This window comes from Equus asinus, chromosome 2, assembly GCF_041296235.1.
Source record: "Equus asinus isolate D_3611 breed Donkey chromosome 2, EquAss-T2T_v2, whole genome shotgun sequence".
Classification (NCBI taxonomy): Eukaryota; Metazoa; Chordata; class Mammalia; order Perissodactyla; family Equidae; genus Equus; species Equus asinus.
In genome coordinates, this window is record NC_091791.1 from 15,610,924 (window position 1) to 15,635,318 (window position 24,395).

Here is a 24,395-nt window from a genome sequence, read left to right on the forward strand (position 1 = left end):
TCAACCCTGGGAGCGGGGCTGTTTATAAAGTGAGATTTGAGGATAGGAAAACCGACTTTGGGGATGGGAAAGGGCTCTGTTAATCTAATCTGCAGGTTTGGTTGCCAAAAGATTATGTTCTCTGGGTGATAACAGAGAAACACCAAACTGTAGTGCCTCCTGTTCAAAATCCCATCGAAAGACAAACCCCAAACCCGCCTTGGTGCCCTGTAGCTGCTGGCAGAGCTGTGCAGGCATGGGAGGTCTAAAGACTTGCTGCAGTGTGTGTCTGTGTATGGGTGTGAAGACACGCACCTCATTTGCTTTGGGGGTTGGATGGGTGGAGAGCAGCTCTCCAAAAACCCTAGACAGAGAAGAAAAATGAATGCAGCCCTGTTGAGCGAGAAGCTCAAAAGAATAAAATGAACGCTGTTCAAGTATACCTTTGTTTAGAAAAAATACTGTCTATTTTAAAGGCATTTCTGAGCCGCCTCGACGGTAGTTTGACCTGGAGATGGGAAGGTGGAGGGGTTTCCTTCACAGCTGTGAGGAGCGCCTGGGTGAATAGCCAGGTGCCGCCCGGCCATTCTTTAAATTGACGGATAATTTTGATACACCAAAGTACATGAATCTTAAGTTTAAGCTTAGTACATTCTAATGAGTTTTGAAAAATGTATACTCCTACGTATATGCCCCAGATCAAGATATGAAACATTTCCAGCAGCAGAAGTTTCTCTCATGAGCCTTCCACCCACAACACTGCTCTGAATTCTATCACCAGGTGAGTTGGGTCTGTTCTAGAATTGCGTATAAATGAATTTGTGCAATATGTGCTCCTGAGTGGCTTGCTTATTACACGCAACACATTTTTGAGTTTCATCCATGTTGTTACATGTGGCAGAAGTTAGTTCCTTTTTATTGCCGTGTCATATTTATATATTTCTGTGTGAATATATCAGAGTTGGTTTATCCATTCTGCGTTGGTGGACATATGGGTTCTTTCTAGTTTGGGAATATTATGGCTGCTGCTGCTAGGAACACTCTAGTCTAATACAAGTTTTCTGGTGGACATAAGCACTCATTTCTCTCAGGTTTATATGCAGGAGTAGCATTGCCGAGTCCTGGAGTTCCTGCATACTTAGCTTTAGGAGATGTTGCCAAACATTTTGCCAAAGTGATTGCACTTGTGTGAACTCCCACTGGCAGTTTGGTGAGAGTTCGAGTTGCTCCACGTTCCACTCTTGCCGTTTGACCAATACCAGAAGCACTGAGGTTGACAGCAATTTCCTGGAGGTTTCAAATTATAGAAGAAGGACCTCTTTATAAATGGAATTCCTTTCTGAGAGCTCTGAGGCTGGAGGTGAGCAGTGTGGAGCTGAGGGAAGCCAAGGAATGAACTTCCCTATCTTGAATGGGATTAAGAAGAGTCAAGGTTTGTGGAACTGGCAAAGTGATGATGAAGCCTGAATGAGGCTGCCTGTGCCTCAATGACCCTGAAGCCTGTGTTGGCCCTGAGGATGTCCAGCGGCTGAGGGAGATCAGGTATAGGCCTCCTAAAGGACCCCACTGAGGAGCCTGGAATGGTAATATTAGGCTGAATGGATCCCTAGACACATGGGGTAGTGGTTGCTCATCGCTTTTGGGAAAACCCAAATTCCTTACCATGGCCTTTAGGGCACAGTGTCACCTGGGCCTTGAGTCTCACTCGCTGAACTCCAGACACACTGGCCATGTGTGGTCTCTTGAAAGTGCCCATCTTGGGGTCTTTGCATATTCTATTTCCTCTTCCTGAAACATATACCCTCACTCTTTCCCTCTCTAGGTTGAAGTTATGCCTCAGGGTTCTGCTTAAATGTCACATCCTCAGAGAAGCCTTCCTCGATGCTCAGAGCCAAACCAGGCCTTCCTTTACATCTATCATCATCTTTATTTTTTCTTTCGTAGAATGCATCCCAATTGGTAATTATATTTCAGTGATTAGTTTAGATCTTGCCTTGATGGCAGGGTCAAGGTCTGCATAATCACTTCTGTGTTTCCTGAGCTTAGCACAGTGCCTGGCAGATACCAGGTGATCAAAAAACATTTGCTGGATGAAGGAATGGGACGTTGGAAGCTAACGATTTGTTGGGTTGGTGAGCTGGATGACGTCCACATCTCTCCTGCCTTCTCCTCCCTGCTCTGTGCCCTGGGGACTGCCTCTATGGACTGCCTCCCTGGGCTACTTGCCCTTGGCCTTCTGGTTGGGTTGAGCCAATGGGAGAGGGTTTTGGATTGTGTTAGTTCTTTGGATTTTAGTTTTGCCACCCATACTAATAGCAGCCAACCTATTCTGTAACTTTATTGTAGTTTTTGCCAAAGGTTTGGTAAGGCACTTTCAGATAACCTGTGGGTTCCATCATCCATGCTCTCCTGGTTCCAGACACAGTTTGTGGATCCCATCATCCATGCTTTCCTGGTTCCAGCACAGATTCGTCAAGGAATCAGGGAACCCTTCTCACCTGGGTGGCCAGTGGTATTTCATTTGGTCAACAGCTGGCCCAGAGGGCAGAGCTGGAAAGTGTGGGGAGGCTTCTAGTTTGTTTAGGCAGGAAGCGACTCTTGTTATTGCCAGGTCACCAGGCTCTGTTCTAAATGCCAGGGGCAGGTTATGGTCACCTCTGTTCTCAAGGGACTCACTGAGGCAAATTTGCTCAATATAAGGAAAAATTTTCCAAAGATTAGAATCATTGGAAAATAGAATAGGGCTTTGCTCCTGGGGGGTGAGCCCCCAGCCCCATTTGGATGACATTACAACTTGAACAGAGGTTGACAGAGGTCAACCGTCAGGTAAGGGTTGACTTAGGTGGTCTGCATCTAAGGTCGTTTTCAAATCAGGAATCCTACAAGAAATTCTGGAAACTGCAGCCTAGAGAAAGAACGCCATCTTTCTATTCAAGAAAGAGTCACCTCGAAGGAGCACACCACCCGTGCCCCCCTTTGAAATAGCATAAGAAATCACTCAAGAGGTGACAATGCCCAAGGTAATGAGAAAAAAGCTGAACAAACACATCTGGAGAGTACAGTCTCAAGGACAAGTGTGAGGGCCATGGGAGAGAGTTGAATATGAGAAAGGAATAGGTGGTCTTGGTTTAAAAGGTGTCCTGAGAGAAATGACAGAGACCAAATTATAGCTCTTGCATCTGTAAAATGCTCAAGAAATAGAGTGCCTTGTTTAGTCCCATTTACAGCTGAGACAACAGAAGCTCTGAAAGGCTTAGTTTAAGGGTGAGTGGAAGAGCAGGCCGTGATCTCAGAGCCTCCTTCTCTAGTGCTTTCTCCTTCTTTAGGTCTCAGTTTGCTGACCTATAAAGTAGGTGGACTCTTGGCCAATTTAGGAACGTTGTCCCTGCACCAAGCTGCCCTCCGAGGAGGGCGGAGCACCCCTGCTACAGTCACCAGTGGTTGGGGGCAGACCCACTGGTGCAGTACAAAGCCTGCCTGGTCTCTCTGGCAGGGTGGCCCAAGGCAGGCCAGTGGGGTCCCATACTGCCTCCCACTTGCCTGCCCATGGCAGGACCGGCTCAGCTCCCCTCTCCTCTCTCGAGCACCAAGAAGGCCTGAGGTTCTGCCAGCTATCTGCCCTGGGAAGGAAGGGAAGGCCAGCATCTGTGGGAAAAGTCCTTCACTGGCCACATGTTGGCAGGTGACAAGGTTAGGGCTTGGGGCAGCCCTGCCAGCTGGCACAGCAGCTGCCTAGGGGAGAGGGGTGGCTTGGATCCTCCTCCTGCACCCTGAGACCTGTTGAGACCTGTTTGTTCCTCACCTTCAACACCTGTTTTGTCTGTTTTCCTCTCCATTCCCCCTGCCCTTGCCCCCAAGCGGCTGACCTCTCCTCTCTAGGCCACTGCATCCCCCTCCATGTCAGCCTCCCCCACTGCTTCCTCCCAGCTTTAATCCTGTGGGTGCCTCCTTGATGCCCTCAGGTGTGTGTCTCGCCTGTTTGTTCACTCTTTCACATTCTTTTTTATGTGGCTGCAATGTGCTGGATGCTCTTCCAGCCCTGAAGGTACAACAGTGAAAAGAATGTCCTCCTTTCCTACCCTCATGGCACTGATGGTCGCATGGGGCACAGGCACTGACTGCCTACACAGAAATACATAATTACAGATGATCAAAAGCACTGCAGCGCTGGCCCCGTGGCGTAGTGGTTAAGTTTGGCACACTCTGCTTTGGTAGTCTGGGTTTGAGGGTTCGGATCCTGGGTTCAGACCTAAGCCACTTGTTGGCCATGCTCTGGAGTGACCCACATATAAAGTGGAGGAAGATTGGCACAGATGTTAGCTCAGGGCTAATCTTCCTCAGGAAAAAAAAAAAGCTCATTGAGAAGGGCTTTACCTAAAGAGAATAACTTAGGGTTATTGGGTGGAGAGGGGTCAGAATTTAGGAGGACTCTGAACTCCTAAGCCAGGCATGCAAGTCTGGCCACTGTTAGGGGTTCAATTTTGTTCCCCCAAAAAGATATGTTGGTATTCTAACCCCCAGGTCCTCAGAATATGATCGTATTTGGAAACAGGGTCTTAACAGAGGTAAAATGAGGTCATTAGAGTGAGTCCTAAACCAGTAAGACTGGTGTCCTTATAAAAAGGGGAAATTTGGACACAGTCACACACACAGGGAGAATGCCATGTGAATATGTAGGAAGAGATCAAGGTGATGCATCTACAAGCCAAGAAATGGCAAAGATTGCCAGCAACCACCAAAAAGAAGAGGCCTGGAACAGATTCTCTCTTACAGCCCTCAGAAGGAACCAACACCTTGGACTTCCAGCCTCCAGAACTGTGAGAGATAAAAATTCTATTGTTTCAGACATTCAGTCTGCAGTACTTGGTTTCGGCAGCCGGAGCAAACCAATCTGGCCACCGTGTGGCATCTGCCCAGCTTCGTTTCTGCCGCTCCCTCAATGCCTTCCCTCCTTATAACTGCTTAGATAGAAGGACTCACAGTTCTGAAATGAACCTGCTTTTTCACTGTTCTGTGCTTCTGCACCCGTGGTTCCCCCTGCCAAGGATGTCACCTGCATCTCCAGTCCCCTGAGGTCCCCACCCCCGGAGGCTCATTCCTCCTCCGTCCCTCTCTGCTCTTCCCAGCCACATTTTCTCCTCCATTCCAGGTCCTGGGGCAAACTCTCTGCTCTCTGAGAGCTGTGACGCTGGGCATCTCTTCCACGTTTTCAGCCCCAGATCACACTCTGCAAGGCTTCTCAGACCTGAGTAAATACGTGGACGTTATCCTTTCTAAAAATCTCACAACCTCCTGGCACATTCCCATTAACCTCATTTTATTCCACATCAACTCAGGAAACACAACTCTTACTGCAAGTTACCACAACGAAGAGAAAACTTTGTTTCTTTAACTGGTTAAAAAAATGTGTTATCATTAAAATGAAAACACAAAATTAATAAATTCTCAGAGAAGAGTGCGCCTGGCACCCTGGGAGCCGAAGACTCCTGTCTGAGCATCATGGCGAAGCTTCATGGGCTGCGTTGTGAGAGTCCCCCGAGGGCTTTTAAAAAATGCCTGGGCCTGGGATTGTTCTTGAATTGCTCAGGGTGGGGCCTGGGGTTTCCGTTTTCTTTTTTTTAAGCTCCTAGGTGATCTGGTTTGTAGCCAGGATGGAGCACACCTGGCTCTCCTAGAGCATGTCTTGGCTAGTCCCTTGAGTCCTGGATGCCCCGGGGGCAGGGCCAGCCTCATGCGTGTTCAGGTGCATATACAGGGCCTGAGTTGGGTGGGCACAAAGCCAACCTTAACAAGCACTGCTGTGGGTTCAGGGACCCAATGCTCCTCGTGACCTTTGATAGCTTTGGGTCTGGCGCCAGACTGTGGCCACACTCCTTAGGGTACCTTCTGCATCTTACCACGCTGACTTAGGATAGAGCCTTCTGTTCCGTTGTGCTGTTGATTCTCTTGCTAGAGCCTTAAGACAACAATCCCAGGAAGGCAGGGCCAAGATGTTGCCTCCTTTTTACAGATGAGAGAGCTGAGGCCCAGAGAGATGGACACCCCTTGCCCAAGGCCAACTAGCTTGCCTGTTATTCTGACCACTAACTCAGTGCCTTCTTCACTGTCTCCAACGAGGCTGAATGTCTTACTGAGCTTTATGTTAATAAACTGAGTATGCATAGGGCATATTGTCATTGCTCCAAAGACTATCTGTGCATTCTAAACAATGCACCACCTTTGTTATTCAAAAAACAAAAACAAAGCCCCGTCAAACTGCCTCCGTGCAACCCCAGACATCTAGAAATTTGACCAGGTTTGGCCAGGGTCATACAGACACTACAAGTGTACCCCAGAGTGACCAGAGAGAGCCCCAAACTCCCCATGTCCCCCGGATGGTGTGTTTGGGTCGTGGACCTATGGGGCTGAGCTTCACCTCCCCAGCGCTGTCAGGAACCACATGCTCAATAGCCACCCTGAGAAGGAGCCAAGGTCCATGGCAGTGATCTTGGAACCTGCTGTCCTCTGGGTTCCCTTGAGTTTTCTCCAGCTGCATTATCTGACAAAAGGACATATGTTTGAGGAAAGGAATTCAGGAGGAGAGAACAGAGGGCTGGCCCTGCTCCAGCTCCAGTCTCCATTGGCTGCCTCCCCTGGCCCTGGAGCATATGGCCACCACTGCACCTGTGGTCAAGACCTGGGTCACACGGTCTTGTGCCTCAGCTGAGGGCTTGTGGTGCCACCACCGGCCTTGGGGAGCCTCCCCAACTGACCTCCTCCCTCCGTGGGTGCACACTTTTCTCAGTTTCCTCCCTGTTTTAAATCATTTTTCCAAGTCAGCAGCCCTATCTGTTAGTCTGGGGAGCACATGAGACAGGCTGTCCTAGACCAGTGAGAAGGGCTTACCCATGGCCACAGTCCTGCCCTCTCCATTGTATCTTGGTTCCACTCACTGCCCTCATATGGTCCTCTCACCTCTTGCCTGGATAGCTGCAGGGGCATCCTCCTCCTGGCTGGCCTCCCAGCCTGCAGTCTCAGTAGGTCATCTTCCTGCAAGCCTGAGCCTAGAACCAACGCCTCTGTGGAGCCTTCCCCATCTTGCTCCTCCCTCCCCTGGGCCACCCTATCCTGGGACATACCTTGATCTTCGTACCTTCAGGCAGCATGGTGGAGTATATTTACCTGTGGGGCTCTCTACTACTGTGCACACCTCGAAGACTGACTTGAAGTCTCCTGCTTTCCTCCCACTCCGGGGCCTGGCGCAGAGCTGGCGTTTGGTAGTGTCTGCAGAATCCACATTCCATTGATTGAGCTCTTTTGCCAACATGGTGCTGCTTGCCTCAGCCCTGGGCCCCTTCTCTCCTGCTCAGTACCCCCCTACCCTCGTCATTGCCACTGTCTGTTTATTGAGTGCTCACCCTGTGCCCTTCACTGTGAGGCCCTGATTGCAGTCGCTCCTTAATCCTCACCACAACATCTGCTTTCAAGAACAATCTGGAGTCTACTCATACTCAATCTTGACACTCAATAGTAGCTTGACTTGCTACCAATGTTTAAAAGCAGAAGCTGGGGCACCAAAAATGCCGTGATGGGATATGCGGCCTGGTGACCAAGAGGGGAGACACTCAGGGGAGGCGGTGACCTTTCTGGTCCTACACAGTCCCAGGAGGATAATCATGGGAAAGTCTGGGCCGCCTTGAAGAACACCCTGTCCTTCCAGGTGAAGAACGTCTGTGTAGGTGGGGCCCATGGTGAGGTCTGATTGGCTGAGGGCTTCCCAGCGGCCCCAGCTAAAGGGAGGACAGAAAAATCCCCCTCAGCAGGGGCCTGCATTGGACACTCCTCTCAAAAGCCATCCCTTTGACCCTGCCTCAGTGCCCGGCCCCTGCCCTGGGATGGTGCCTGCTGGCAGGCAAAGAGAGGGCTCTGAGGCAGCCGCAGCCCAGAGCCGGTGGGGGCTAGAAGCCTGTCTGTGCTCCACAAATGTGCCCACCACAGTCTCTGGATGCTGTAGCCCCAGATACCTCATCAAGACCTAGGACCATGCGGTGGTTCCCTCACAACAAAACCTACCACCACCTAGAGGCCACGTCACAGTCTGGCCTTTCCATGACCCCTCAAGGTGACAGCAGAGTTGGGGAGGAGCCTGGAGGAGTCAGGGCCCCAACCCTCAGTCCTGACAGGACACTGACTCACTCTGTGCTGGAACAGCTAACTGCCCCCTCTGGGCCTCAGTTTCCTCACCTGTAAGATGAGGGGTGGGGCTAAAGGCTCTGCTGAGGCCTCCTGAATGCCCACCCCGTCAGCTGGGGAGAAGACAGTGGGCATGAGGGCCAAGGAAGTCCGGAAAAAGGGGAGAGTGGTCAGAAGTCAAGGGCAGCAAACCCAAACACATGGAAATGCTGAGGACATTTTTAAATGTTCAATTCCCTAAGTTCCCCACAGGGGGCAGCGGACATCAGTGACAGACGCTGTGAGGATTAGATGCAGCAGTGGATTTTATTGTCAGCACAGCCACTATACTGTGCCTGGGGTTTGGCAGGGCAGGAGAGTGAGCAGAAGGTCTTCTCTCACGGTATCTTCGCTACAGAAGCTGTACCTGTGGGGAAAAATGAGTGTTTTTTAAGTGTTGGTCATCCTTACACAGGCCATTTGAATTGTTAGGCAAAGGTCATTGCTGATTTACAATTCAAAGGAATGAGGGAAGCCCTAGGGATGTAGCTTCAGTTACTGGAGCACTGGCTGCCTGGGGCCCTACGAGGTTGGCCCTTGCTCAGAAGTGGCCCCTGGTCCCTGGGTCCTGCATCCCACAGGACTGTGGGCTCCACGTGGCAGTGCCTCACTGCTCTCCTTCCCCAAAAGAGCGTGTGGGTCCTCCATGAACACAGTGGATTGGTTAATGATGAGCTCACGCTTGGCTCAGCCACGCTGGGGACCTGACTGAACATGACACCAGCTGCAGCACATTCAGCTCTTGCTGGCTGCTGGCAACAACACTGATTCGCTTGTGTGAACTTCATCCTCCCAACATATGTGAGAGGAGGTATTATGAGTCCTACATTACGGGAAGAAACTGAGGCATAGAGGGCTCTCAGTTAATAAATGGTTAATAAAAAGAACCAAAATGCAAACACAGGTCTATCTGATACTATAGGCCACATTTTCTCGGGGGGGGGGGGGGGGGGTTGGGGGGTGGGGTCACACTTCAAGCCTTCCAGGCCTGGCATCAGGGACCTGGCGCTCCCCTTGGGCTCCCGCCTTCCAGCAGTAACACGGTCTGGTTACTTGAGGCTCTGAGCATTGATGTCTTCACTTGTAGAAGAGGTCACGTCTCCATCCCATGACTGCTGAGAAACCCATGTCAATAATACACTATCTCATGATAATAAATGTAAAAAAGCTTTACAATTAATAGAAAAACAATGCAGATGTATGTGGTTATCATTATGGTTCTTCCAAGAAACACAGGCTTCTGGGGCCTCACTGCCTTTGAGCTCTGAAGCTTTGCCCTGTTTCCTCTCTCATCTTCCCCTTTTCCTCTTTTGTATTTTGTCCTTCCTCGAGCCCTAACCCTGTCTCCAATCATATTCCCAGTCCTCTGCACCTGGAGCCCTGCCATCAGCGCCCTGCTCTTCCCCTGCCCCTAACTCTAAGCCCTTGCCCCTGCTCGGCCCTTCCCAGTAGAAATCCCTCATCCTGAGGGATGCTTTGGGGCCCCTCCCCTCCATCACTGCTCCCCCCGGCCCTCTGCCTTCCTCCTCCTCCAGCCTGGGCACTCTCTTTGGGTCCCTCACGGTCACTTTTTTATTCTGTCATTTGACCTTTCACATGAACCATAAGTCTAATTTTTCTCAACAGCTAAATTGTAAACTCCTTGAGAGCAGACTGTCTTTGCATCCCCCACTATGTGCCAGGCACACAAGAGGTACTTGATAAAGTCAGAGAGGAAGGACGAAGGTTGGGGAGGGTGGGAGAAATGAAGAGGGGACAGCTACATTTCTCTTTCGATACCATGTCATTAGTGGGAATTCTAGTCAGCAGTCTCCTTAGTAGGACTTGAAATCCCAATGACATGTCTAAAATAATTTCAAGGGACCTGAGAAGAGGTTGGACCAAAATCTTGATTTTCTTTAGCCTCCCAATAATTATTATTTTTTTAAATGTTACTTACTGGCTGTTTTCCTAACAGCAAAATATTTGGATAGTTTGATGAATTCAGCTTTTTTACTCCCCAAGCTAGCTCGTGAGGGTTGATGCTGGTTTTGCTCTTCCTATATTTTAAAAATCTGATGTCCATCATCTAGCTTCTCTTAAGATAGATTTCCTCTGGGTCAACAGGCAAGGGAAGCTGCACTCAGGCTGCTGGACGGTTCAGATGGCAGCTGATGGAATCAGGGCCTGGAGGGGGCTCAAGTACATTCCGTTCCGTTTCTAGAAAGTACAGGGAGCCATTGCCTTTCCTCAGAAAACCTGGAAGGGGGGACACCCTGGCTGATTTGGTCTTATATTTGTCTTTCTTCTTTAAACCTACCTGTGAGCAAGTCGGCCTCATGTTTTTAAGATTCCAATGATACCACCTTCTTCTGACAAGTTTTTAACCACACAGTCCCAGGACCCAGGCCATGGGTCCACTTCCTAACGGGGGAACTGACGTTGGAGGCCTGGTGTCCTCTGATGGAGGCAGGCAGGGGAGGCCTTGGCTTCGCTTCCAGCCTGCACAGGGCTCCTCACCGGCCTCCTCAGTGCTGTGCTCCAGCTGAGAGGACCTTCTTGTTCGGCGGACAACCTGGCTGGGCCAGCTCCTCTGTTCTCCCTGACTCACAGGTTAGGGAGGACTCACGGGGGTCATCCAGCCGGATGAGACGTGGCCGTGAAGTCTACCAGTCAACCCTCCTTGCCTGGGGAAGTGACATTTCCTAGGGCCCATGTTTAGTGACCCCACCAAACCTCCCAAAACTCAAGACCATCAGTGGCTGAGAGCTCAGGATCCCCCTCCTGCAAAGTCATACCAGGAGTGTCCAGCTGGCCAGACTTGGGGTCTGAGATTTGGGGGACAGTTGCTCTGCCCCTGTCAGGTTAGTACCCCCACTTCCTGCCAGCTGCCACAGCGAGGACATCATGGGTCAGGATGAAGATTCCACAAGCATTGCTACCTCAGCTCCCTCTTGTCCTATCTCAAATTGTATATCTTTTGCTAATTGATTTCTTTTTCCTTCTATTACCCTGAAAGTTCTCTGATCTTCCCCTTTGTGAAATGTAGCCACTCTCTAGCACATACTTATGACCTAATACCCTTCAGAAACTATTTCTTGTTTCTCTTTCTTATTTGTCCTCCTCAGTTTCCTTGAAGGCAGGGTCATATCTTCTGTACTCCCCAGATGCTGCTGAGAACACCCACTAGAAATGTTTTATGCTCTCTGTCAGGTTTTTGTTTGCCTGAGCAGAAAGGGCCCCAGAAGGGTAGATTTTCTTGGCTTTTCTAGCTGAACCATAACTGACTTTCTGGGGTAAGTTTCCATTATAAACATGAATCTCTACAAACATCCTTAGGCATAAGCCAGCAAAGATACATACCCTGTCTTCTCCTCTCCCTTCTGCACAGTGATCTTGGCTGCACCCACTCTGGGGAGGGTTGGGTTCACCACGTTGTTATTCCAAAGAAACTTGACTTTCTCAATTGTTCCAACATCGAGTTCTGCGTCAAACTCACTGGAATGGGTGGAGCCTGGTTGGATAATGCCCCTTGACATAGAGAAATAGAAACATTCTCATTCATAGAAACCAGTTCTAATGACCATATAAGCCTATGCCACTCTTTTCTACTCTACATTAATGAGATTATTTTTCCAAATTAATTCTCAAATCAAGGATGAAGAAATGGAAAAGCCAACTATATGGCAACCTCAAACTATTATTTAAATATTGTTTCCTCAAACTCAATTAATTTCTCCTCAAAACTTTCTTATAGAAAACTAATTTCTTCATATCATTTTTTATTCTGGAAGAATTATTGTACAGTATCAACTTACCCACTTAGTTTAACACAACAAGCAAGTGTTACTATGCTAATCAGAAAACATGATACCTGGGGTAATATTAGATTTATTTTCTGAAAATCTGATCTATTGAGAAAGAAAGAACTAAATGCCTGGATTTATAATACAGAAAAGAAAAAATTGTTGGCAGAAGTCTGAAATTAACTTCAATACATAAAGTAAATAATTTAAAATCCATTGATAAAGAGCATTTTAGTGCGTGGACTTGAAGGCCAAGTGTATCATTGAGATGTGGCGCTAAAAAGGGAAATCCACCTGAAGACATCATACTGGTGAGTGTTTCCCTTATTTCCAAACAAAGCAACTTTGACTTGACCGGTGACCGTTCTTCCAGACAGTGTTATGGAAATCCCGTATCTCCAGCCTGCAAAGGGGATAGAAAAGAGTTCAGTTTATTCATGCACAAAATAGTTGACACAAATCTCAGATTCCTGTCCCTGTCCCTTACACTGAGGGATCAAAGTATAAGGAATTCTACATGTTAATCTACAACTCAAACTAGGCCATAAGGAGAAATATGTTTCCAGCAGAGTGCTCTCCTCGACCTGCACTGTCCAGTAAAGGGGCCACTAACCACCTGGGGCTGCTTAAATTTCAATCCAAATTAAATAGAATTAAAAATTAATTCCTCAGTTTTACTAGCCACATTTCAGGTGCTAAATTGCCACAAGTGGCTAATGGCTTCTGTATTGGACAACACAGAACATTTCCATCACTGCAGAAAGTTCTATTGGACAGCTCTGCTCTAGAAGGACAGTATGATGAGTTAAAGCAAAAAGAGAAGGAACAAGGGCTTGTCCCCACATTTGCCAATGTAGCTCGGGAGTGCTATACTGTGACAACCTCGAGGGCAGGGTCTGTGTCTTATCTCTGCATCCTCAGGGCCCTGGGCAGTCTCCAGCACAGAGCAGGGCTCAGCTGTTACCGAGATTTATACCTGGAGTGATGTCTCAGTGCCCACGAGCACACACATACACAACCACACACTCACATGCACATAAACACTCACACAAACATAAATACACATTCTCACACCCACCCGTGTACACAAATACGTGCATAAACACGCACACACATCCTTTGCATAACTCCACTCATCTTTCACACCCTCAGAGACATTGCCCTCGCCCTTCCTTCTGGTCAGGGCCAGGTTGTCTGTCCCACAATGCCACGGCAGCAACCTGCCAAATCCAGCACACTCCTAGCTACTGGCTCAGCTTCCACCTTCTCTGCTGGATTATAAATTTCACGTGTCAAGTGTCTTGTTCATCCCTGCATCTCCAGTGTCTAGCTAGTCTGTGGCCCATAAATAAATGCTGGTTGAGGAATGAATATATGGGTTTTGAATGTTTAATTTGTTGTTGTTAAAATATGGGCAAGAATTTCACGTGTCACTACATCAGTGGAAGGATTGATTAACTGACGTTTTTTCTTAAAAAATGTATATAGTGATGGAAATGTTCTATATCTTGATTGGGGAGATGGTTCCACGACTGTTCATTTATCAAAACTCATAGAACTATACACTAAAAGAGTCAATTTCGCTGCATATAAATTATACTTCAATAAACCTAACTTAAAAAACTATGTAAGGCATGTATTATATTTATGTATTTATAGGAACATAGTCTCTTTTTTTACAAAAGACATTTTTGCAACATCTTAGGGAACTATCATAGGGCGGGTTGACACACACTGGCCCAATCAAGCCTTGTCCTTACCCTGCATCCTAGCCATTAAGCACATCTTTGAGAGAACTCACCACTTCCTGATTCCCACCAACCCAAGAGGCAGCCCAGCATCAGGGTCTCATGGACAAGGCAGGGGAGATGAAGAGACTGGAGTTGGACATCTTAAGGGGCCCAGCCCAACAAAGAGCTAGTACTGAATAAATGTTTGCTGAATGAATAGAAGAGCAGGTGCCTATGATACAGTCTTAACAATGAAAAGAACAATGAACTGTGGAGCAGTAAAAATTCAGGGGAGATGGCCATAGATATGTAAATTGCTATTATTCCATTAGTTTCCATTCTGTTGGCTTCCACTCATTTCATGCCATAGAAATAAAATGGAAGAAGTGCAGACTCTTTCTAAAATCCTCGATTGAGTCTTAAATGGGATAGTTTGGGTGGATGTGTCCTTTCTCTAAGATGACCAAAATGTGCCCATAAATATTTCAGGTTAGAGACAAGCCCTTCATTTATGACAGAAACTAAACTAACTTTCTTTTCCTGGGAGGAAAAGTCAAAGTACAACTTACGGGCAAAATTGCTGGAATCTCCTGTGTTCAGGAAGAATTTCTGCTGCTCCTCGCTTGTTTTGCCGGCGAATTTATCAGCATAGTGGCCCATCTGCGGGCACCCTGCATCTGGACAGGGGAAGCACTTGTTCTAATGAGAAGAGAGAGATCAGGCTGTAAGGTGTGAATTTGTCTTTTTATGATCCATCCACCTGGGGGAGCAATTTTCCTACAGTCTGCCTCCTCATTTGTAACAGGAAAAGGCTTAGAAAACAGATAATCTGTAAATTACCTTCAACCAGGACAGGGTTCCAAGCCTGACGCAAGTCACATTGGAATCACTTGGGGACCTTTAGAAAATACTAACGCCTGGGCCCCAGGGTAGATCAATAATACTTCCCGTGGAGTGATGCGCTGGTGAACGATTAACAGCCAACTCTGGGACGTAAAGCCCTGATTGTAGCGTTTACCAATTTTGGTGGTGCAAATACTCTGACTGTCACTTCAAACATGATGTCACTGAATACGGAGTTAGGAAGAGATGCTCACAGTGGCTCTCATAAGCAGGAGCAGGCAGGCTCTGTACCATTTCCTCCATCTCTCCCCTTGTTGCCAGCTACATAAGGCACAAACTCCCAGCCGGATATATAAAACCCCAGCATCCACCTTTCATTCTCTCGCGTGTATAAATTCTTCTCACACATTCTTCTATTCATGCTCTGCCCTTCTCTTCCTTCTAAATTCTACAATTTACAAGGCAGATTCAAATGTTGCCTCCTACAGGAAGCCTTTCTAGACGAGTGAATTGACGGCTCTTCTCTCTGATTTCCCAGAGTTTTCCTCACCTACGTGACTCATCTAAATTTTTAGCCACCTCCTGCCTAAATTTTTTTTTGTTTCACTCCTCAGGACCGTGAACTCTGAGAGGCAATGCAAAACAAGTAGGGGATGGTGAGAAACTGGTGAGAGGGTACTGCAAATCCCAAACACAGCAGGACAATAGTCCCGCAGTGGGACTCAAGGTGGAAAAATAGCTTACAGATTCAAAGGCCCTGTAGGAATCGCAAGGGTATGCAGCAAACCCGTCAGGACTGAGGATGCTCTCCGAGTAATATTTGTAGCTTCTCAGATGATTGCAAGCCACAAAGTCCCGGGTTCCTGGGGAAAGAAATGAGCAAGTCTGCATAGGTGGTTGGGGGGGCTGTGACAACTTCTCTTCTTTTCTCTTTCCAAGTAGGGTGGTTCCAAAGTGGGATCCTCTTCTCAGAAATTTAAGATAAATCCAAAATCCAGACACAATAATGACAGTTAATATATAGAGAGCGCTTTCTGTGTGCAGGACAATGTTCTGAGCACTTTGCATGTAGTGTCCCTGTAATCCTTATTTTCCCTAGGAGATGGGTACCACACCTTCTTTAATTACAGAAAGATGTGCAGATCACAGCCTCAGATTTCAGATTACAGTCACTAAGTGGCAGAGCTGAGAATTAAACCCAAGCCCGTGCCTCTGAGCTCTCTGCCATCCTGTGTCCCAGGCACAGGCTCCAAGACATGACACGATGTGACATGACCTCCCATGCATGACAAAACCAGGGCAAGGACATTTTCATGCTGTGTTTAGGCAAATAAAAAGGAGGGTTGAAGAGCTTTAGGTGGCTTTATATGAGCATCCCTTTTACTCTCATAGTGTCTCCTCCTTCTTACAATTTTCCCTGTCCCCTACAACTCCCGCCAAGAGACAGATGTCACAGCACACCTTCCAGACCTCGCCTGAACTTGCTTGGCCATTACTGATGGAGAGTTTAGGCTACCTCATCCATGCAAACCCTCATAAAGCTGTAAAAGACAAACACATAAATACTCATCTTTAATATCTACTTCGATGGTGTCCATACTTGCCAAGCCATTTTGATTAAATTCAATAAAAATCTTTGCTCATTAGATTTGATCAGATCACAGAGGGTTTTAACTTGTGTGGTGCCAAATGAGTTTGGATGAAAATTTCACCTGTCCGTTGTCCTCTTGACCTTATTAGATACAGAGTCAGAGCTGTATCTGAAGGATACCCTTTATCCCAGGTGCGCTCCATCAATGATAAAGACTAACCACCTCGAATAGCACAGTCTGCATTCTAACCTTCCTTACCTGTGATTGCTTCTCATTCCCGACCCAGCATGGAGGAGTGGTGACTCTCACTGTGCCAATGGCTTTGCCATGAAATGACTGGGAACATTCTCACTTTGTCTACATCCGTAGACAAAACAAAACAAAACTAAACTAAAACCAGTTACATAAGCTTGACCATATCGCTGACACCCAAGGGAGAATTGGCAGAAAAATTCTCTTAGAGTCAGGCTATTTACTTCTAGAGTATTTCCTTTCTTTGTTAGGTACCAATTGATCGTTGGAGTTATAGCTCTAAGTAACACTTCTGTAATTCTTTGTTGCTTGTACACTCACAACAATGTTTTGAGAAAGTACAAAATCAGTAGAGCTGGGATACAACAAATGATATGTCATATTTTTCAGAAATAGGGTCAACAAGGGGCATGTATGTTCATAAAGAGCAGCGTGTTTTCATTGTTAAGATTCACCATGGGAAGGTGCTGCTCGCCCCAGGGAAGTGAGGCTCCTGCTCTGCTCTGGCTTTACCTGCCCAGATGCCATCTAGGTCCACGATCTGCGACAGGGCATTCTTCTCGCATCCTGGCATCTCCTCTCCTCCATTTGGGAAGAAGTCCAGGTGACCCATCTGCTGCTTCGTTCCAAAACCTAAATGTTTGAAAGCACAGTGAGCTTTTTCTAATTCGGGGCTTTCCTGGTGAAAACCCAATCAAACGTGCTCACAGCTGGAGCATGATGCGGCTCACCCAGGAATGGGATCAGAGGAGCTGCATCCGTGTGAATCACATCAACAAAGACAGCATCAGAGGGATCGAGTCGAACCTCCTCAGGAGTACCCTGGAAACTTGCTTCTACAGGATCCAACCCTAAAAGAGATGGCCAGTGCTGCAGATAATAGGCCTGGCTGTGGGTGCCAGCAGGACAGAAGTGTACAGCTGCCCAGGCTGTGCATTGCCCAACTCAAGGAACACTATACCCTGGTGTTATGCCATTCCATGGCTCTGGGTATTGAATATGGGGACATAGAGTCTCAACGTTGCTCATTACAAGAGGGCTCCAGTGGCATGGATAGAAAAGGGCAGAGGAGCAAAGAAATTTAGATTTTATTTGAGCAAGGATTTTTTTTTCCACATCAGATTATCCTTTGTATATTTTTCTTCTTCAATATTCTCTTTCTCTTTCCAAGTTTGAAGAAAAAAGGGGCCAAATAGTATGGTATCATAATTAAGAACACAGATGCTGGGGCCAGCCTGGTGGCATAGTGGTTAAGTTTGCATGCTCTACTTTGGTGGCCTGAGGTTCATGTGTTCACATCCCGGGCATGGACCTACACACCACTCATCATGCCATGCTGTGGTGGCATCCCATAAACAAAATAGAGGAATATTGGCAAGGATGTTAGCTCAGGGCCAATCTTCCTCACCAAAAAAAAAAAAAAAAAAAAAAAAAGAAAGAAAAGAAACACCTTTCTCTGCTTTAAAAAAAAAGAGAACACAGATGTTGGGACTAGGCTGCCTAGCTCCAAATGCCTACTCAGCAAGTTGCATGACCTTGGGCAAGTCACTTGACCTTTTTGTGTCTCGGTTTTACCATTTATAAAATGGGAGTAATAATATGGTTATAATAAGATAAAATGAGATAATATATGTAGCATTTAGCACCGTGCCTGGCACATGCCATAGGCATATAAGTAAAATATTAGCTAATATTATTTCCTCCTGACTATATTTCCTTCTTGCAGGTCTCCTGGATTTGTCAATAGTTTTTTGAAGGTCTGATCACAACGCTGAAAAGGCATGAGCATGACTGTGTGTTGAAAATAAAAGGGAGAGTTCTTATCAGGGTAGAGACTTGCTTGAGTCCAATGACGGCAGACCTGGGTTTGAATCAAGTTCCATCACTGATGAGTCGTGTCACCTTGGGCAAGGTATTGCTTTCCTGAGCCTGTTCCTTCAGTTCTGAGGATTAAATGAGAAAATGTGAAGCACCGTGCACAATATTCGGAATGAGTAGGCACTTAATCTATGCTTACTATAATAATTAAATTAGCATTGTTGTGATTATATTATATGGATATATTTTGTTGCTGTTGTTGTAATTTAAAGGCTTTGCTTGGCCTAAAAGGATACTTTTTGGTGTGATGGTGGCTGGGTTTCTTCCCCCAGCAGGGGCAATGGAAGCATAATTTTCATGTTCTACTCTGCCCTTGATTTCAGAAGGAAGGGGGAAAGGAATGGCAATATGGATCCTTCTTAATTATGTTTGCACACCTGCCTCACTCTGCATTTTCCTGGGTGTCCAGTCCTGCTGAGCAGCCCACACCACCAGCAAGCTAGGATCTAGAGAGGACGGATGGGATGGAGGAGGAAGAAGCGAAGGGAAGCAAAGGAGAATGAAGCCAGCACCTCCCCCGCCACAAAAACGGGCTTCTTGGGGGCCTCCTAAAATGTTCTGTGCAGGTTCCAACCAGCTCTGCCACAGCCAAGGGGACCGTCTCCTTTGGGCCAGCTCCGAGCTGGGCTGCAGCCTTGTACCACCTTGTGGGGTTACTGGGAACGAAAGCTGGTGCCCCGCCTCTCCGCCTTACCTGTAATCCTGCCCAGGCCTGGAGTCCTGCTCCCTGCCTCTCCAGCCACGTGGGCTCCCAGGCTGTGGCCGATGAGGTGGACTTGGGAAGGCGAGTAGCTGTAGTTGGCCTGGAGAGGGGAGATTGTGTTTTCAGGACATTTTTGTGCTGTGGTTTTTGTAACATGCAAACCTAGTGTTGTTACTCCTTTGCTGAAAACCTTCTCTGGCTCTCACTGTCCTTAGGATCAAGCCCAAACTCATTAAGAGAATCTCAGAGCTTTCTTAACACCTATTTTTTTCTAGACTCTTCTCTAGCCAAACTCTTTGTGGAACTGTCAGCCCCTCATATACATCGTATTCTCTCACCTCTGGGCCTGATTTGAACTTCTCTTCTTGTTGTCCATACCCTAACCACTTGCCCAGCTCACGTCTACACAGCCTAGCCATCAGCCCTACCCCCGCCCCATGTGGATCAGCTGCCCTTCATGTGCTCCCATAAAGCGCTGTTCTCCCCACCCCATCAGAACCCTGATCACACTCTGCTGTCTTCGCAAGTCTTCACTGGAAGCTCCTCCAAGGCCTGGGACCTCATCCATCCTCTTGACCTCCTGCACAGTTCCTGACACTGCCTGCTGTATTCATCCCAAATATCGGATGGACAAGTAAATGACATAGAGCTGTGAAGTGTTCACCCACGTGTCCTCATTTATTGGTCTCTAGTGCCTCTCGTATAAAGACCATGGTTTTGATTTCCGCACGAATGCAGAAGTAGTTAGAACCAATCGGTTCTTTTGCAGACCCTTTAACATAAGACAAAAATAGCCGGGGCTTTATCTGGAATAGAAAATAGTCGTGAAAAATTAGTGACTTAACTGAAAGAATTGAAGACTTAAATAGTTAAATAGTTAAAATGAAACCGGGGCAGGAAAAACAGCTGAATCGATTGTGGCAAAAGAAATTCCCCAATGGCACAAGTGTCCTGTTGCCAATTGCACAATTACCAATTGCGCATACTGCCTTTGCTTCCACTCGGCTCTCCAGGCGATGCCGTGTTTTGACCCAAACAGAGACCACCTGATGCAGTTGAGGGGCCTTGGAGCTAGATGGTCTCGGGCCCAAAAGACGACTCTTGTATTCAGCTGCTCTATCATTTTTTGGGCAAACTAGTTAACCTTCCTGGGCCCCAGTTTTCTTATCTGCCAGTTGAAGATGGTAATAAAATCACCTTACTCCCAAGTGTTAGTTATTGTTGTTCTTCCTTTCACTGGTGTGTCGCTACTAAGGTGAATTTCAGAGTTTTAGAAGTAGGACTCGGAGAGAAATATCAATTCTTTCTATTTCTTCTCTACATAGATAACGCCCAGCTGCATCTTTACCCAGCGGAGACCAGTGGGCGCTGTTTGCCTCCTCAGCAGCCCAGCCGGCCGACTCACCGAGAGCATGCCAAGCATCTGGGCCACCTGGGCGCCCACCACGCGCACGTTGTTGGCGGCCTGCGTGTAGGTGGTCTGGGAGCCTTTCTTCCAGTCCACGCAGATGCAGTTCACCTCCTCCACCTTGAACATGTTCTGAGGTTGGAGAGACACCACGGGGTGATCACGAGGGCACGGGAAACCACATCCAACCAGAGCTCAGAAATCGTCGCCAACACTTACTACTGGCCCTTCTTCTGTTTTTCTCTAGCTAGGGCTCCCAGATAAACTAGACTTTGTTAGGAATCTTGTTGTCCATTAGGAGTTATCCCTCAGGGTGAATGCTATGAGAAAGGCAAACGGATTCCCTCTCTAGCTTGTAGATTAGTTAAAAGCTGGCCACTGTCTGGGTTTCTTCCACCAGATTCAAAAAGGTTGATTAGGCTGGTGGAAACAATCGCATCATTAGAAAAGCCCTATTTTGAAAAAAAAAGGTCTCAAGAGCAATCTCTGGTGGCCAAGGTCTAAATGACCTTGTAGGTTTGACCACTAGGGGTCCTTTCAGCCTCTTGGCAATGCCACTGATTACTGGGCTGGCCTTCACCCCAGTCCCTGGGCATTTACTAAGTTTTAAGGTGGGAGAGAAGTGTCACTCTTTTTTTTTTTTTTTTTTTGCTGAGTAAGATTCACCCTGAGCTAACATCTGCTGCCAGTCTTCTGTTTTCTTTTTTCATGAGAGCCGCCACCACAGCATGGCCACTGACAGGCAAGTGGTGTAGGTCTGTTCCTGGAAAACAAACCAAAGCCACCAAAGTGGCACACATCTAACTTAACCACTAGGCCACCTGGGCTGGCCTTGTCACTATTTTTACAATCGGGATAGCATAGTATTTCATGGGGGAAATACACACTGCAGGCATTTGAAAAGTAAAACTTCCCTGATTTAAAAGAGATAGAAGAATTCTGAAAGGAAAACTTCTTCCTGGATGTCAAAGGAGCTGACGTATCCTTAGAAGTTCTACCAGGGAAGACATATAACCAGCTTGAGTTGAAAATGGAGCATTTAAAATCCACTTAGCAACTTTCACATATATGATATTAACATGTGTGATACACACAGAGATGGACTGGAACCTGCCCCTACCTTGCACATATCCAGTAGCCAGCTCTCATCTCCCTTGTCTATGAAGCCATGGATGATGAACCGAGTCTTCTTGTCTGCTTGAAAATTTGATGCCTCAACCGTTGATGGATCAGAGGGAAGGAGACTCTGTGACAAATGCGGAGCGGTTGCATGTTTTTGCAGCCCCGCCAGTCAGGCCTGTCTCTCCCTTCCCCACCTCCGCCTGTCTCAATGCCATGACCTCTCACAGCTGAGCATAAAAGCCACCTCTTCCAGGAAGCCCACCCTGACCTCCCTTTCCCTGCCCCATCTCCCTAAGTTAGGAATCACTACCTCCACTGGGGCTGGAGTGTGGCTTGCAGTCTTACGTTCCATAGGGTACTTTTAGATGGTAAATTCTTTGCTGCAGACCAGAATTACAAAGCCAGCTAGAGGTTCTGGCAAATGTGAACCATTCATTCATTCAAGACAGTGTTTTACTGAAAACCTATTCTGTCCAGGTGTGGCTAGGCCTGGGGGACAGCTGAAGGGATGGCGTGGGGCAGAGCGTGGTGGAGAAGGAGGGTACAGAGATAAGGAACTCCTGGTCTGCAGGGTGGGCACAGTCCCTCACCTGGTTTTAATGACATGAACACGACAGAGGTCTCACCTGAAAGGTGTCTGGGTTCTCATTGGTGTAGAGCAGGAAGCGGGTGCCGATCCTCTCGGGGCTCCAGGGCAGAACATTCAGGGGCCTGATCGCAGTGCCAGCCCAGGGCTCAGAGTCAGAAAAGCACCCGACGTGATCATAGCAAATCTCCTTTCCTAGAGAGAAAGGATGACTCTGCTGGAGAATTAGCTCCTGAGGCTGGGGTCTGGGACATCACTGCTGCTCAGGCCTGGTCACTCCCCTGCCTGAGGACAGTCTGATGACCATGCAGACACCCTGCCTCTGCCCCACCCACTCTCTTCTTGTCATCAGTGCCCACCTTCTGATCTGGGACCCGTCCCATTGAATCCCACAGAGACGCCGATGGTGCCTTAGAACCACCCTTAAAAGTTCTGTGTGTCATCCCCAGTTTTTAGATACATTTATTTGACTAATGTGATAACCGGCACTGATAAGCCTATGTGTTAATCCAGGCAGGCGTTTAGTGCTTTCACTGGGAGAGTCGGGCCTAAATCTCCCTGGGCATGAAGGCAGGCTGTTGGGGAGATGCTCTGAAGCGGGTCCCCCTCAAACCACCTCCTCTCCCAGGCAGAGTGTCAGTCCCCCCCACCTCTCTCTGGAACCTCAGGGTTGTCTGGAACTGCGGAAGCCCCGCCATGGCCAAGGCTGTCTCTGGCCAGTGCTGAGATGTTGGGTTTAAGCCCTTCCCAAGGGGCGGGCGTGATGTTTCTTACCTTTGGCTGCTCCCAGCAGGAAAAGCACGATTGTCCAGATGTTCCCCATCTGCAATAAATTCAGACATTCTCATCCTCACTACGCGTTACCAGAGCAATGAGCCAAGACTCTCAGGAATCCAAGGCTGCTCCCCTCGCCTCTCCTTCACAGCTGGTGGGAGGAAGGCAAAGGCAACTTACCCGGTCAGATGTTCCAGGCGTCCCCTCCCTCTGAATCAAGTGTTCAGGCCATTGTTATATACTCAAGCCTTATCATTTGGACGCTGCTTCAAGGAAACAGCAGGTGATAATAGGACATGCTGTGTGCACTTAACATTTTAATCTACACAAATACACAAAACAAGGTTGGCAATGGTGGTCTAAGCCTCCCACAAGTCTGGGAAGATGAAAGAAGGCTTGATTCAAAGAGGATGAAGAGTCTCTAACTTTGTACCCAGGTAGCTGTGCAGGGAAATGTGAGCCGAGTGGGCCCCACTTTCCAATTTTCTGTTTCATCACCAAGTAGTTGACCAGTCCCGATAAGGAGACGGCAGCAAACTCTAATAATGGAGGAGAGAATTTTTCACTTAGAATAGATGGAAATGCCCTCCAAATAGCTGAAAGTAATGGGAAACGTCTGATTAAGAACACCTCCCCTCTGCCTCTGTCTCTGTCTCTGTCTCTGTCTCTGGCAGTCTAGTAACACCCAAGCACACAAGCTTTGGAGACAGAGTCAATGGCCCTCACAGGAGCCTCTGACCACAATCGCCCATTGACTCCCTGTTCCGGTTATCTTTGCTATGTAATGAACCAACCCAAAACATAATGGTTTTTGAAAAAGCAATTATTATATTATCTCACTATAATTTGGCATAGCTGGGTTCAGGAGCCCCTAAAAGCCCACGTCACTAGACCACATCACATCTGTCGAATTTCCCCAGGCCCTCTGAAGCTTGCACACCTGTCCTATAATTCATGAGGCTGTCACGAATTACCCACAGACCCGCACATCTGTGAGCAGCTTGGCCAGTTCACACAACACGCAGATAAGCCCTCGTGTATCCCACTCCCGAGTTAAATATGCCTCAGTGTCAAAGTCCACACTCCTGAATAGCCAAACACTGGGGGACCAGCGTAGGGGCTCTCGTAAGAAGAGGGAAAGGACTTCCCCCGGAGGAATAAAGAACAGCCGCCGGCCGTTGCTGAGGCGTTCCGTGTGCCATCCGTTTCCAGCACTTTGCACACGTTACCTAATTTAAGTCTTACAACAACCCCATGAGGTAGGTACCATTATTTGCCTCCCTTTACAGAAGTGGAAACTGAGGCACACACAGATAAGTATAGTGCTTATAAAATCACACAGCTAATGAGTCATGAGATGGGATTTGAATCCAGACTATACAGAGTGAAACAAGGAGTTGTTGAACATTCGGTTATTCTGAGCAAGTTATCAACAAGATTTGTTGAGTGTCAACCATAGGATAAGGGAGATAGCTGCTGACATAGAAAATAAATTTCACCTCAGCTGTCAGGCCCGAGCCATCTGGTTGACC

General features: G+C 47.6%; 1 protein-coding gene across 1 annotated transcript; it reads right to left on the reverse strand.

Annotated features, from left to right (window-relative positions):
* Positions 1 to 8,438: 8,438 nt before the first annotated feature.
* PNLIPRP1 (pancreatic lipase related protein 1) lies at positions 8,439 to 23,076 on the reverse strand. Its single transcript, XM_044780784.2, has 13 exons — positions 23,044 to 23,076; positions 22,864 to 22,912; positions 22,130 to 22,284; positions 21,502 to 21,627; positions 20,379 to 20,513; positions 18,965 to 19,073; positions 17,124 to 17,243; positions 16,906 to 17,025; positions 15,293 to 15,411; positions 14,275 to 14,404; positions 12,270 to 12,378; positions 11,533 to 11,700; positions 8,439 to 8,557 (listed from the first exon to the last, which is right to left on the reverse strand). Exons 2-13 carry the CDS (start codon positions 22,910 to 22,912, stop codon positions 8,476 to 8,478), a joined length of 1,422 nt encoding a protein of 473 aa, XP_044636719.1. The 5' UTR covers positions 23,044 to 23,076; the 3' UTR covers positions 8,439 to 8,475.
* Between the last annotated feature and the right edge of the window lie 1,319 nt (positions 23,077 to 24,395).

What these genes read in the sequence shown, in the direction of transcription:
- PNLIPRP1 (XM_044780784.2), bottom strand. Translation starts at nt 22,912, where the DNA reads ATGGGGAACATCTGGACAATCGTGCTTTTCCTGCTGGGAGCAGCCAAA. An exon ending in AGGCCTGGGCAGGATTACAG is followed by an intron (nt 17,244 to 18,964) that starts GTAAGGCGGAGA and finishes CATCTCTTTTAG; the next exon opens with GGTTGGATCCTGTAGAAGCA. An exon ending in TCCTCTGATCCCATTCCTGG is followed by an intron (nt 17,026 to 17,123) that starts GTGAGCCGCATC and finishes TCAAACATTTAG; the next exon opens with GTTTTGGAACGAAGCAGCAG.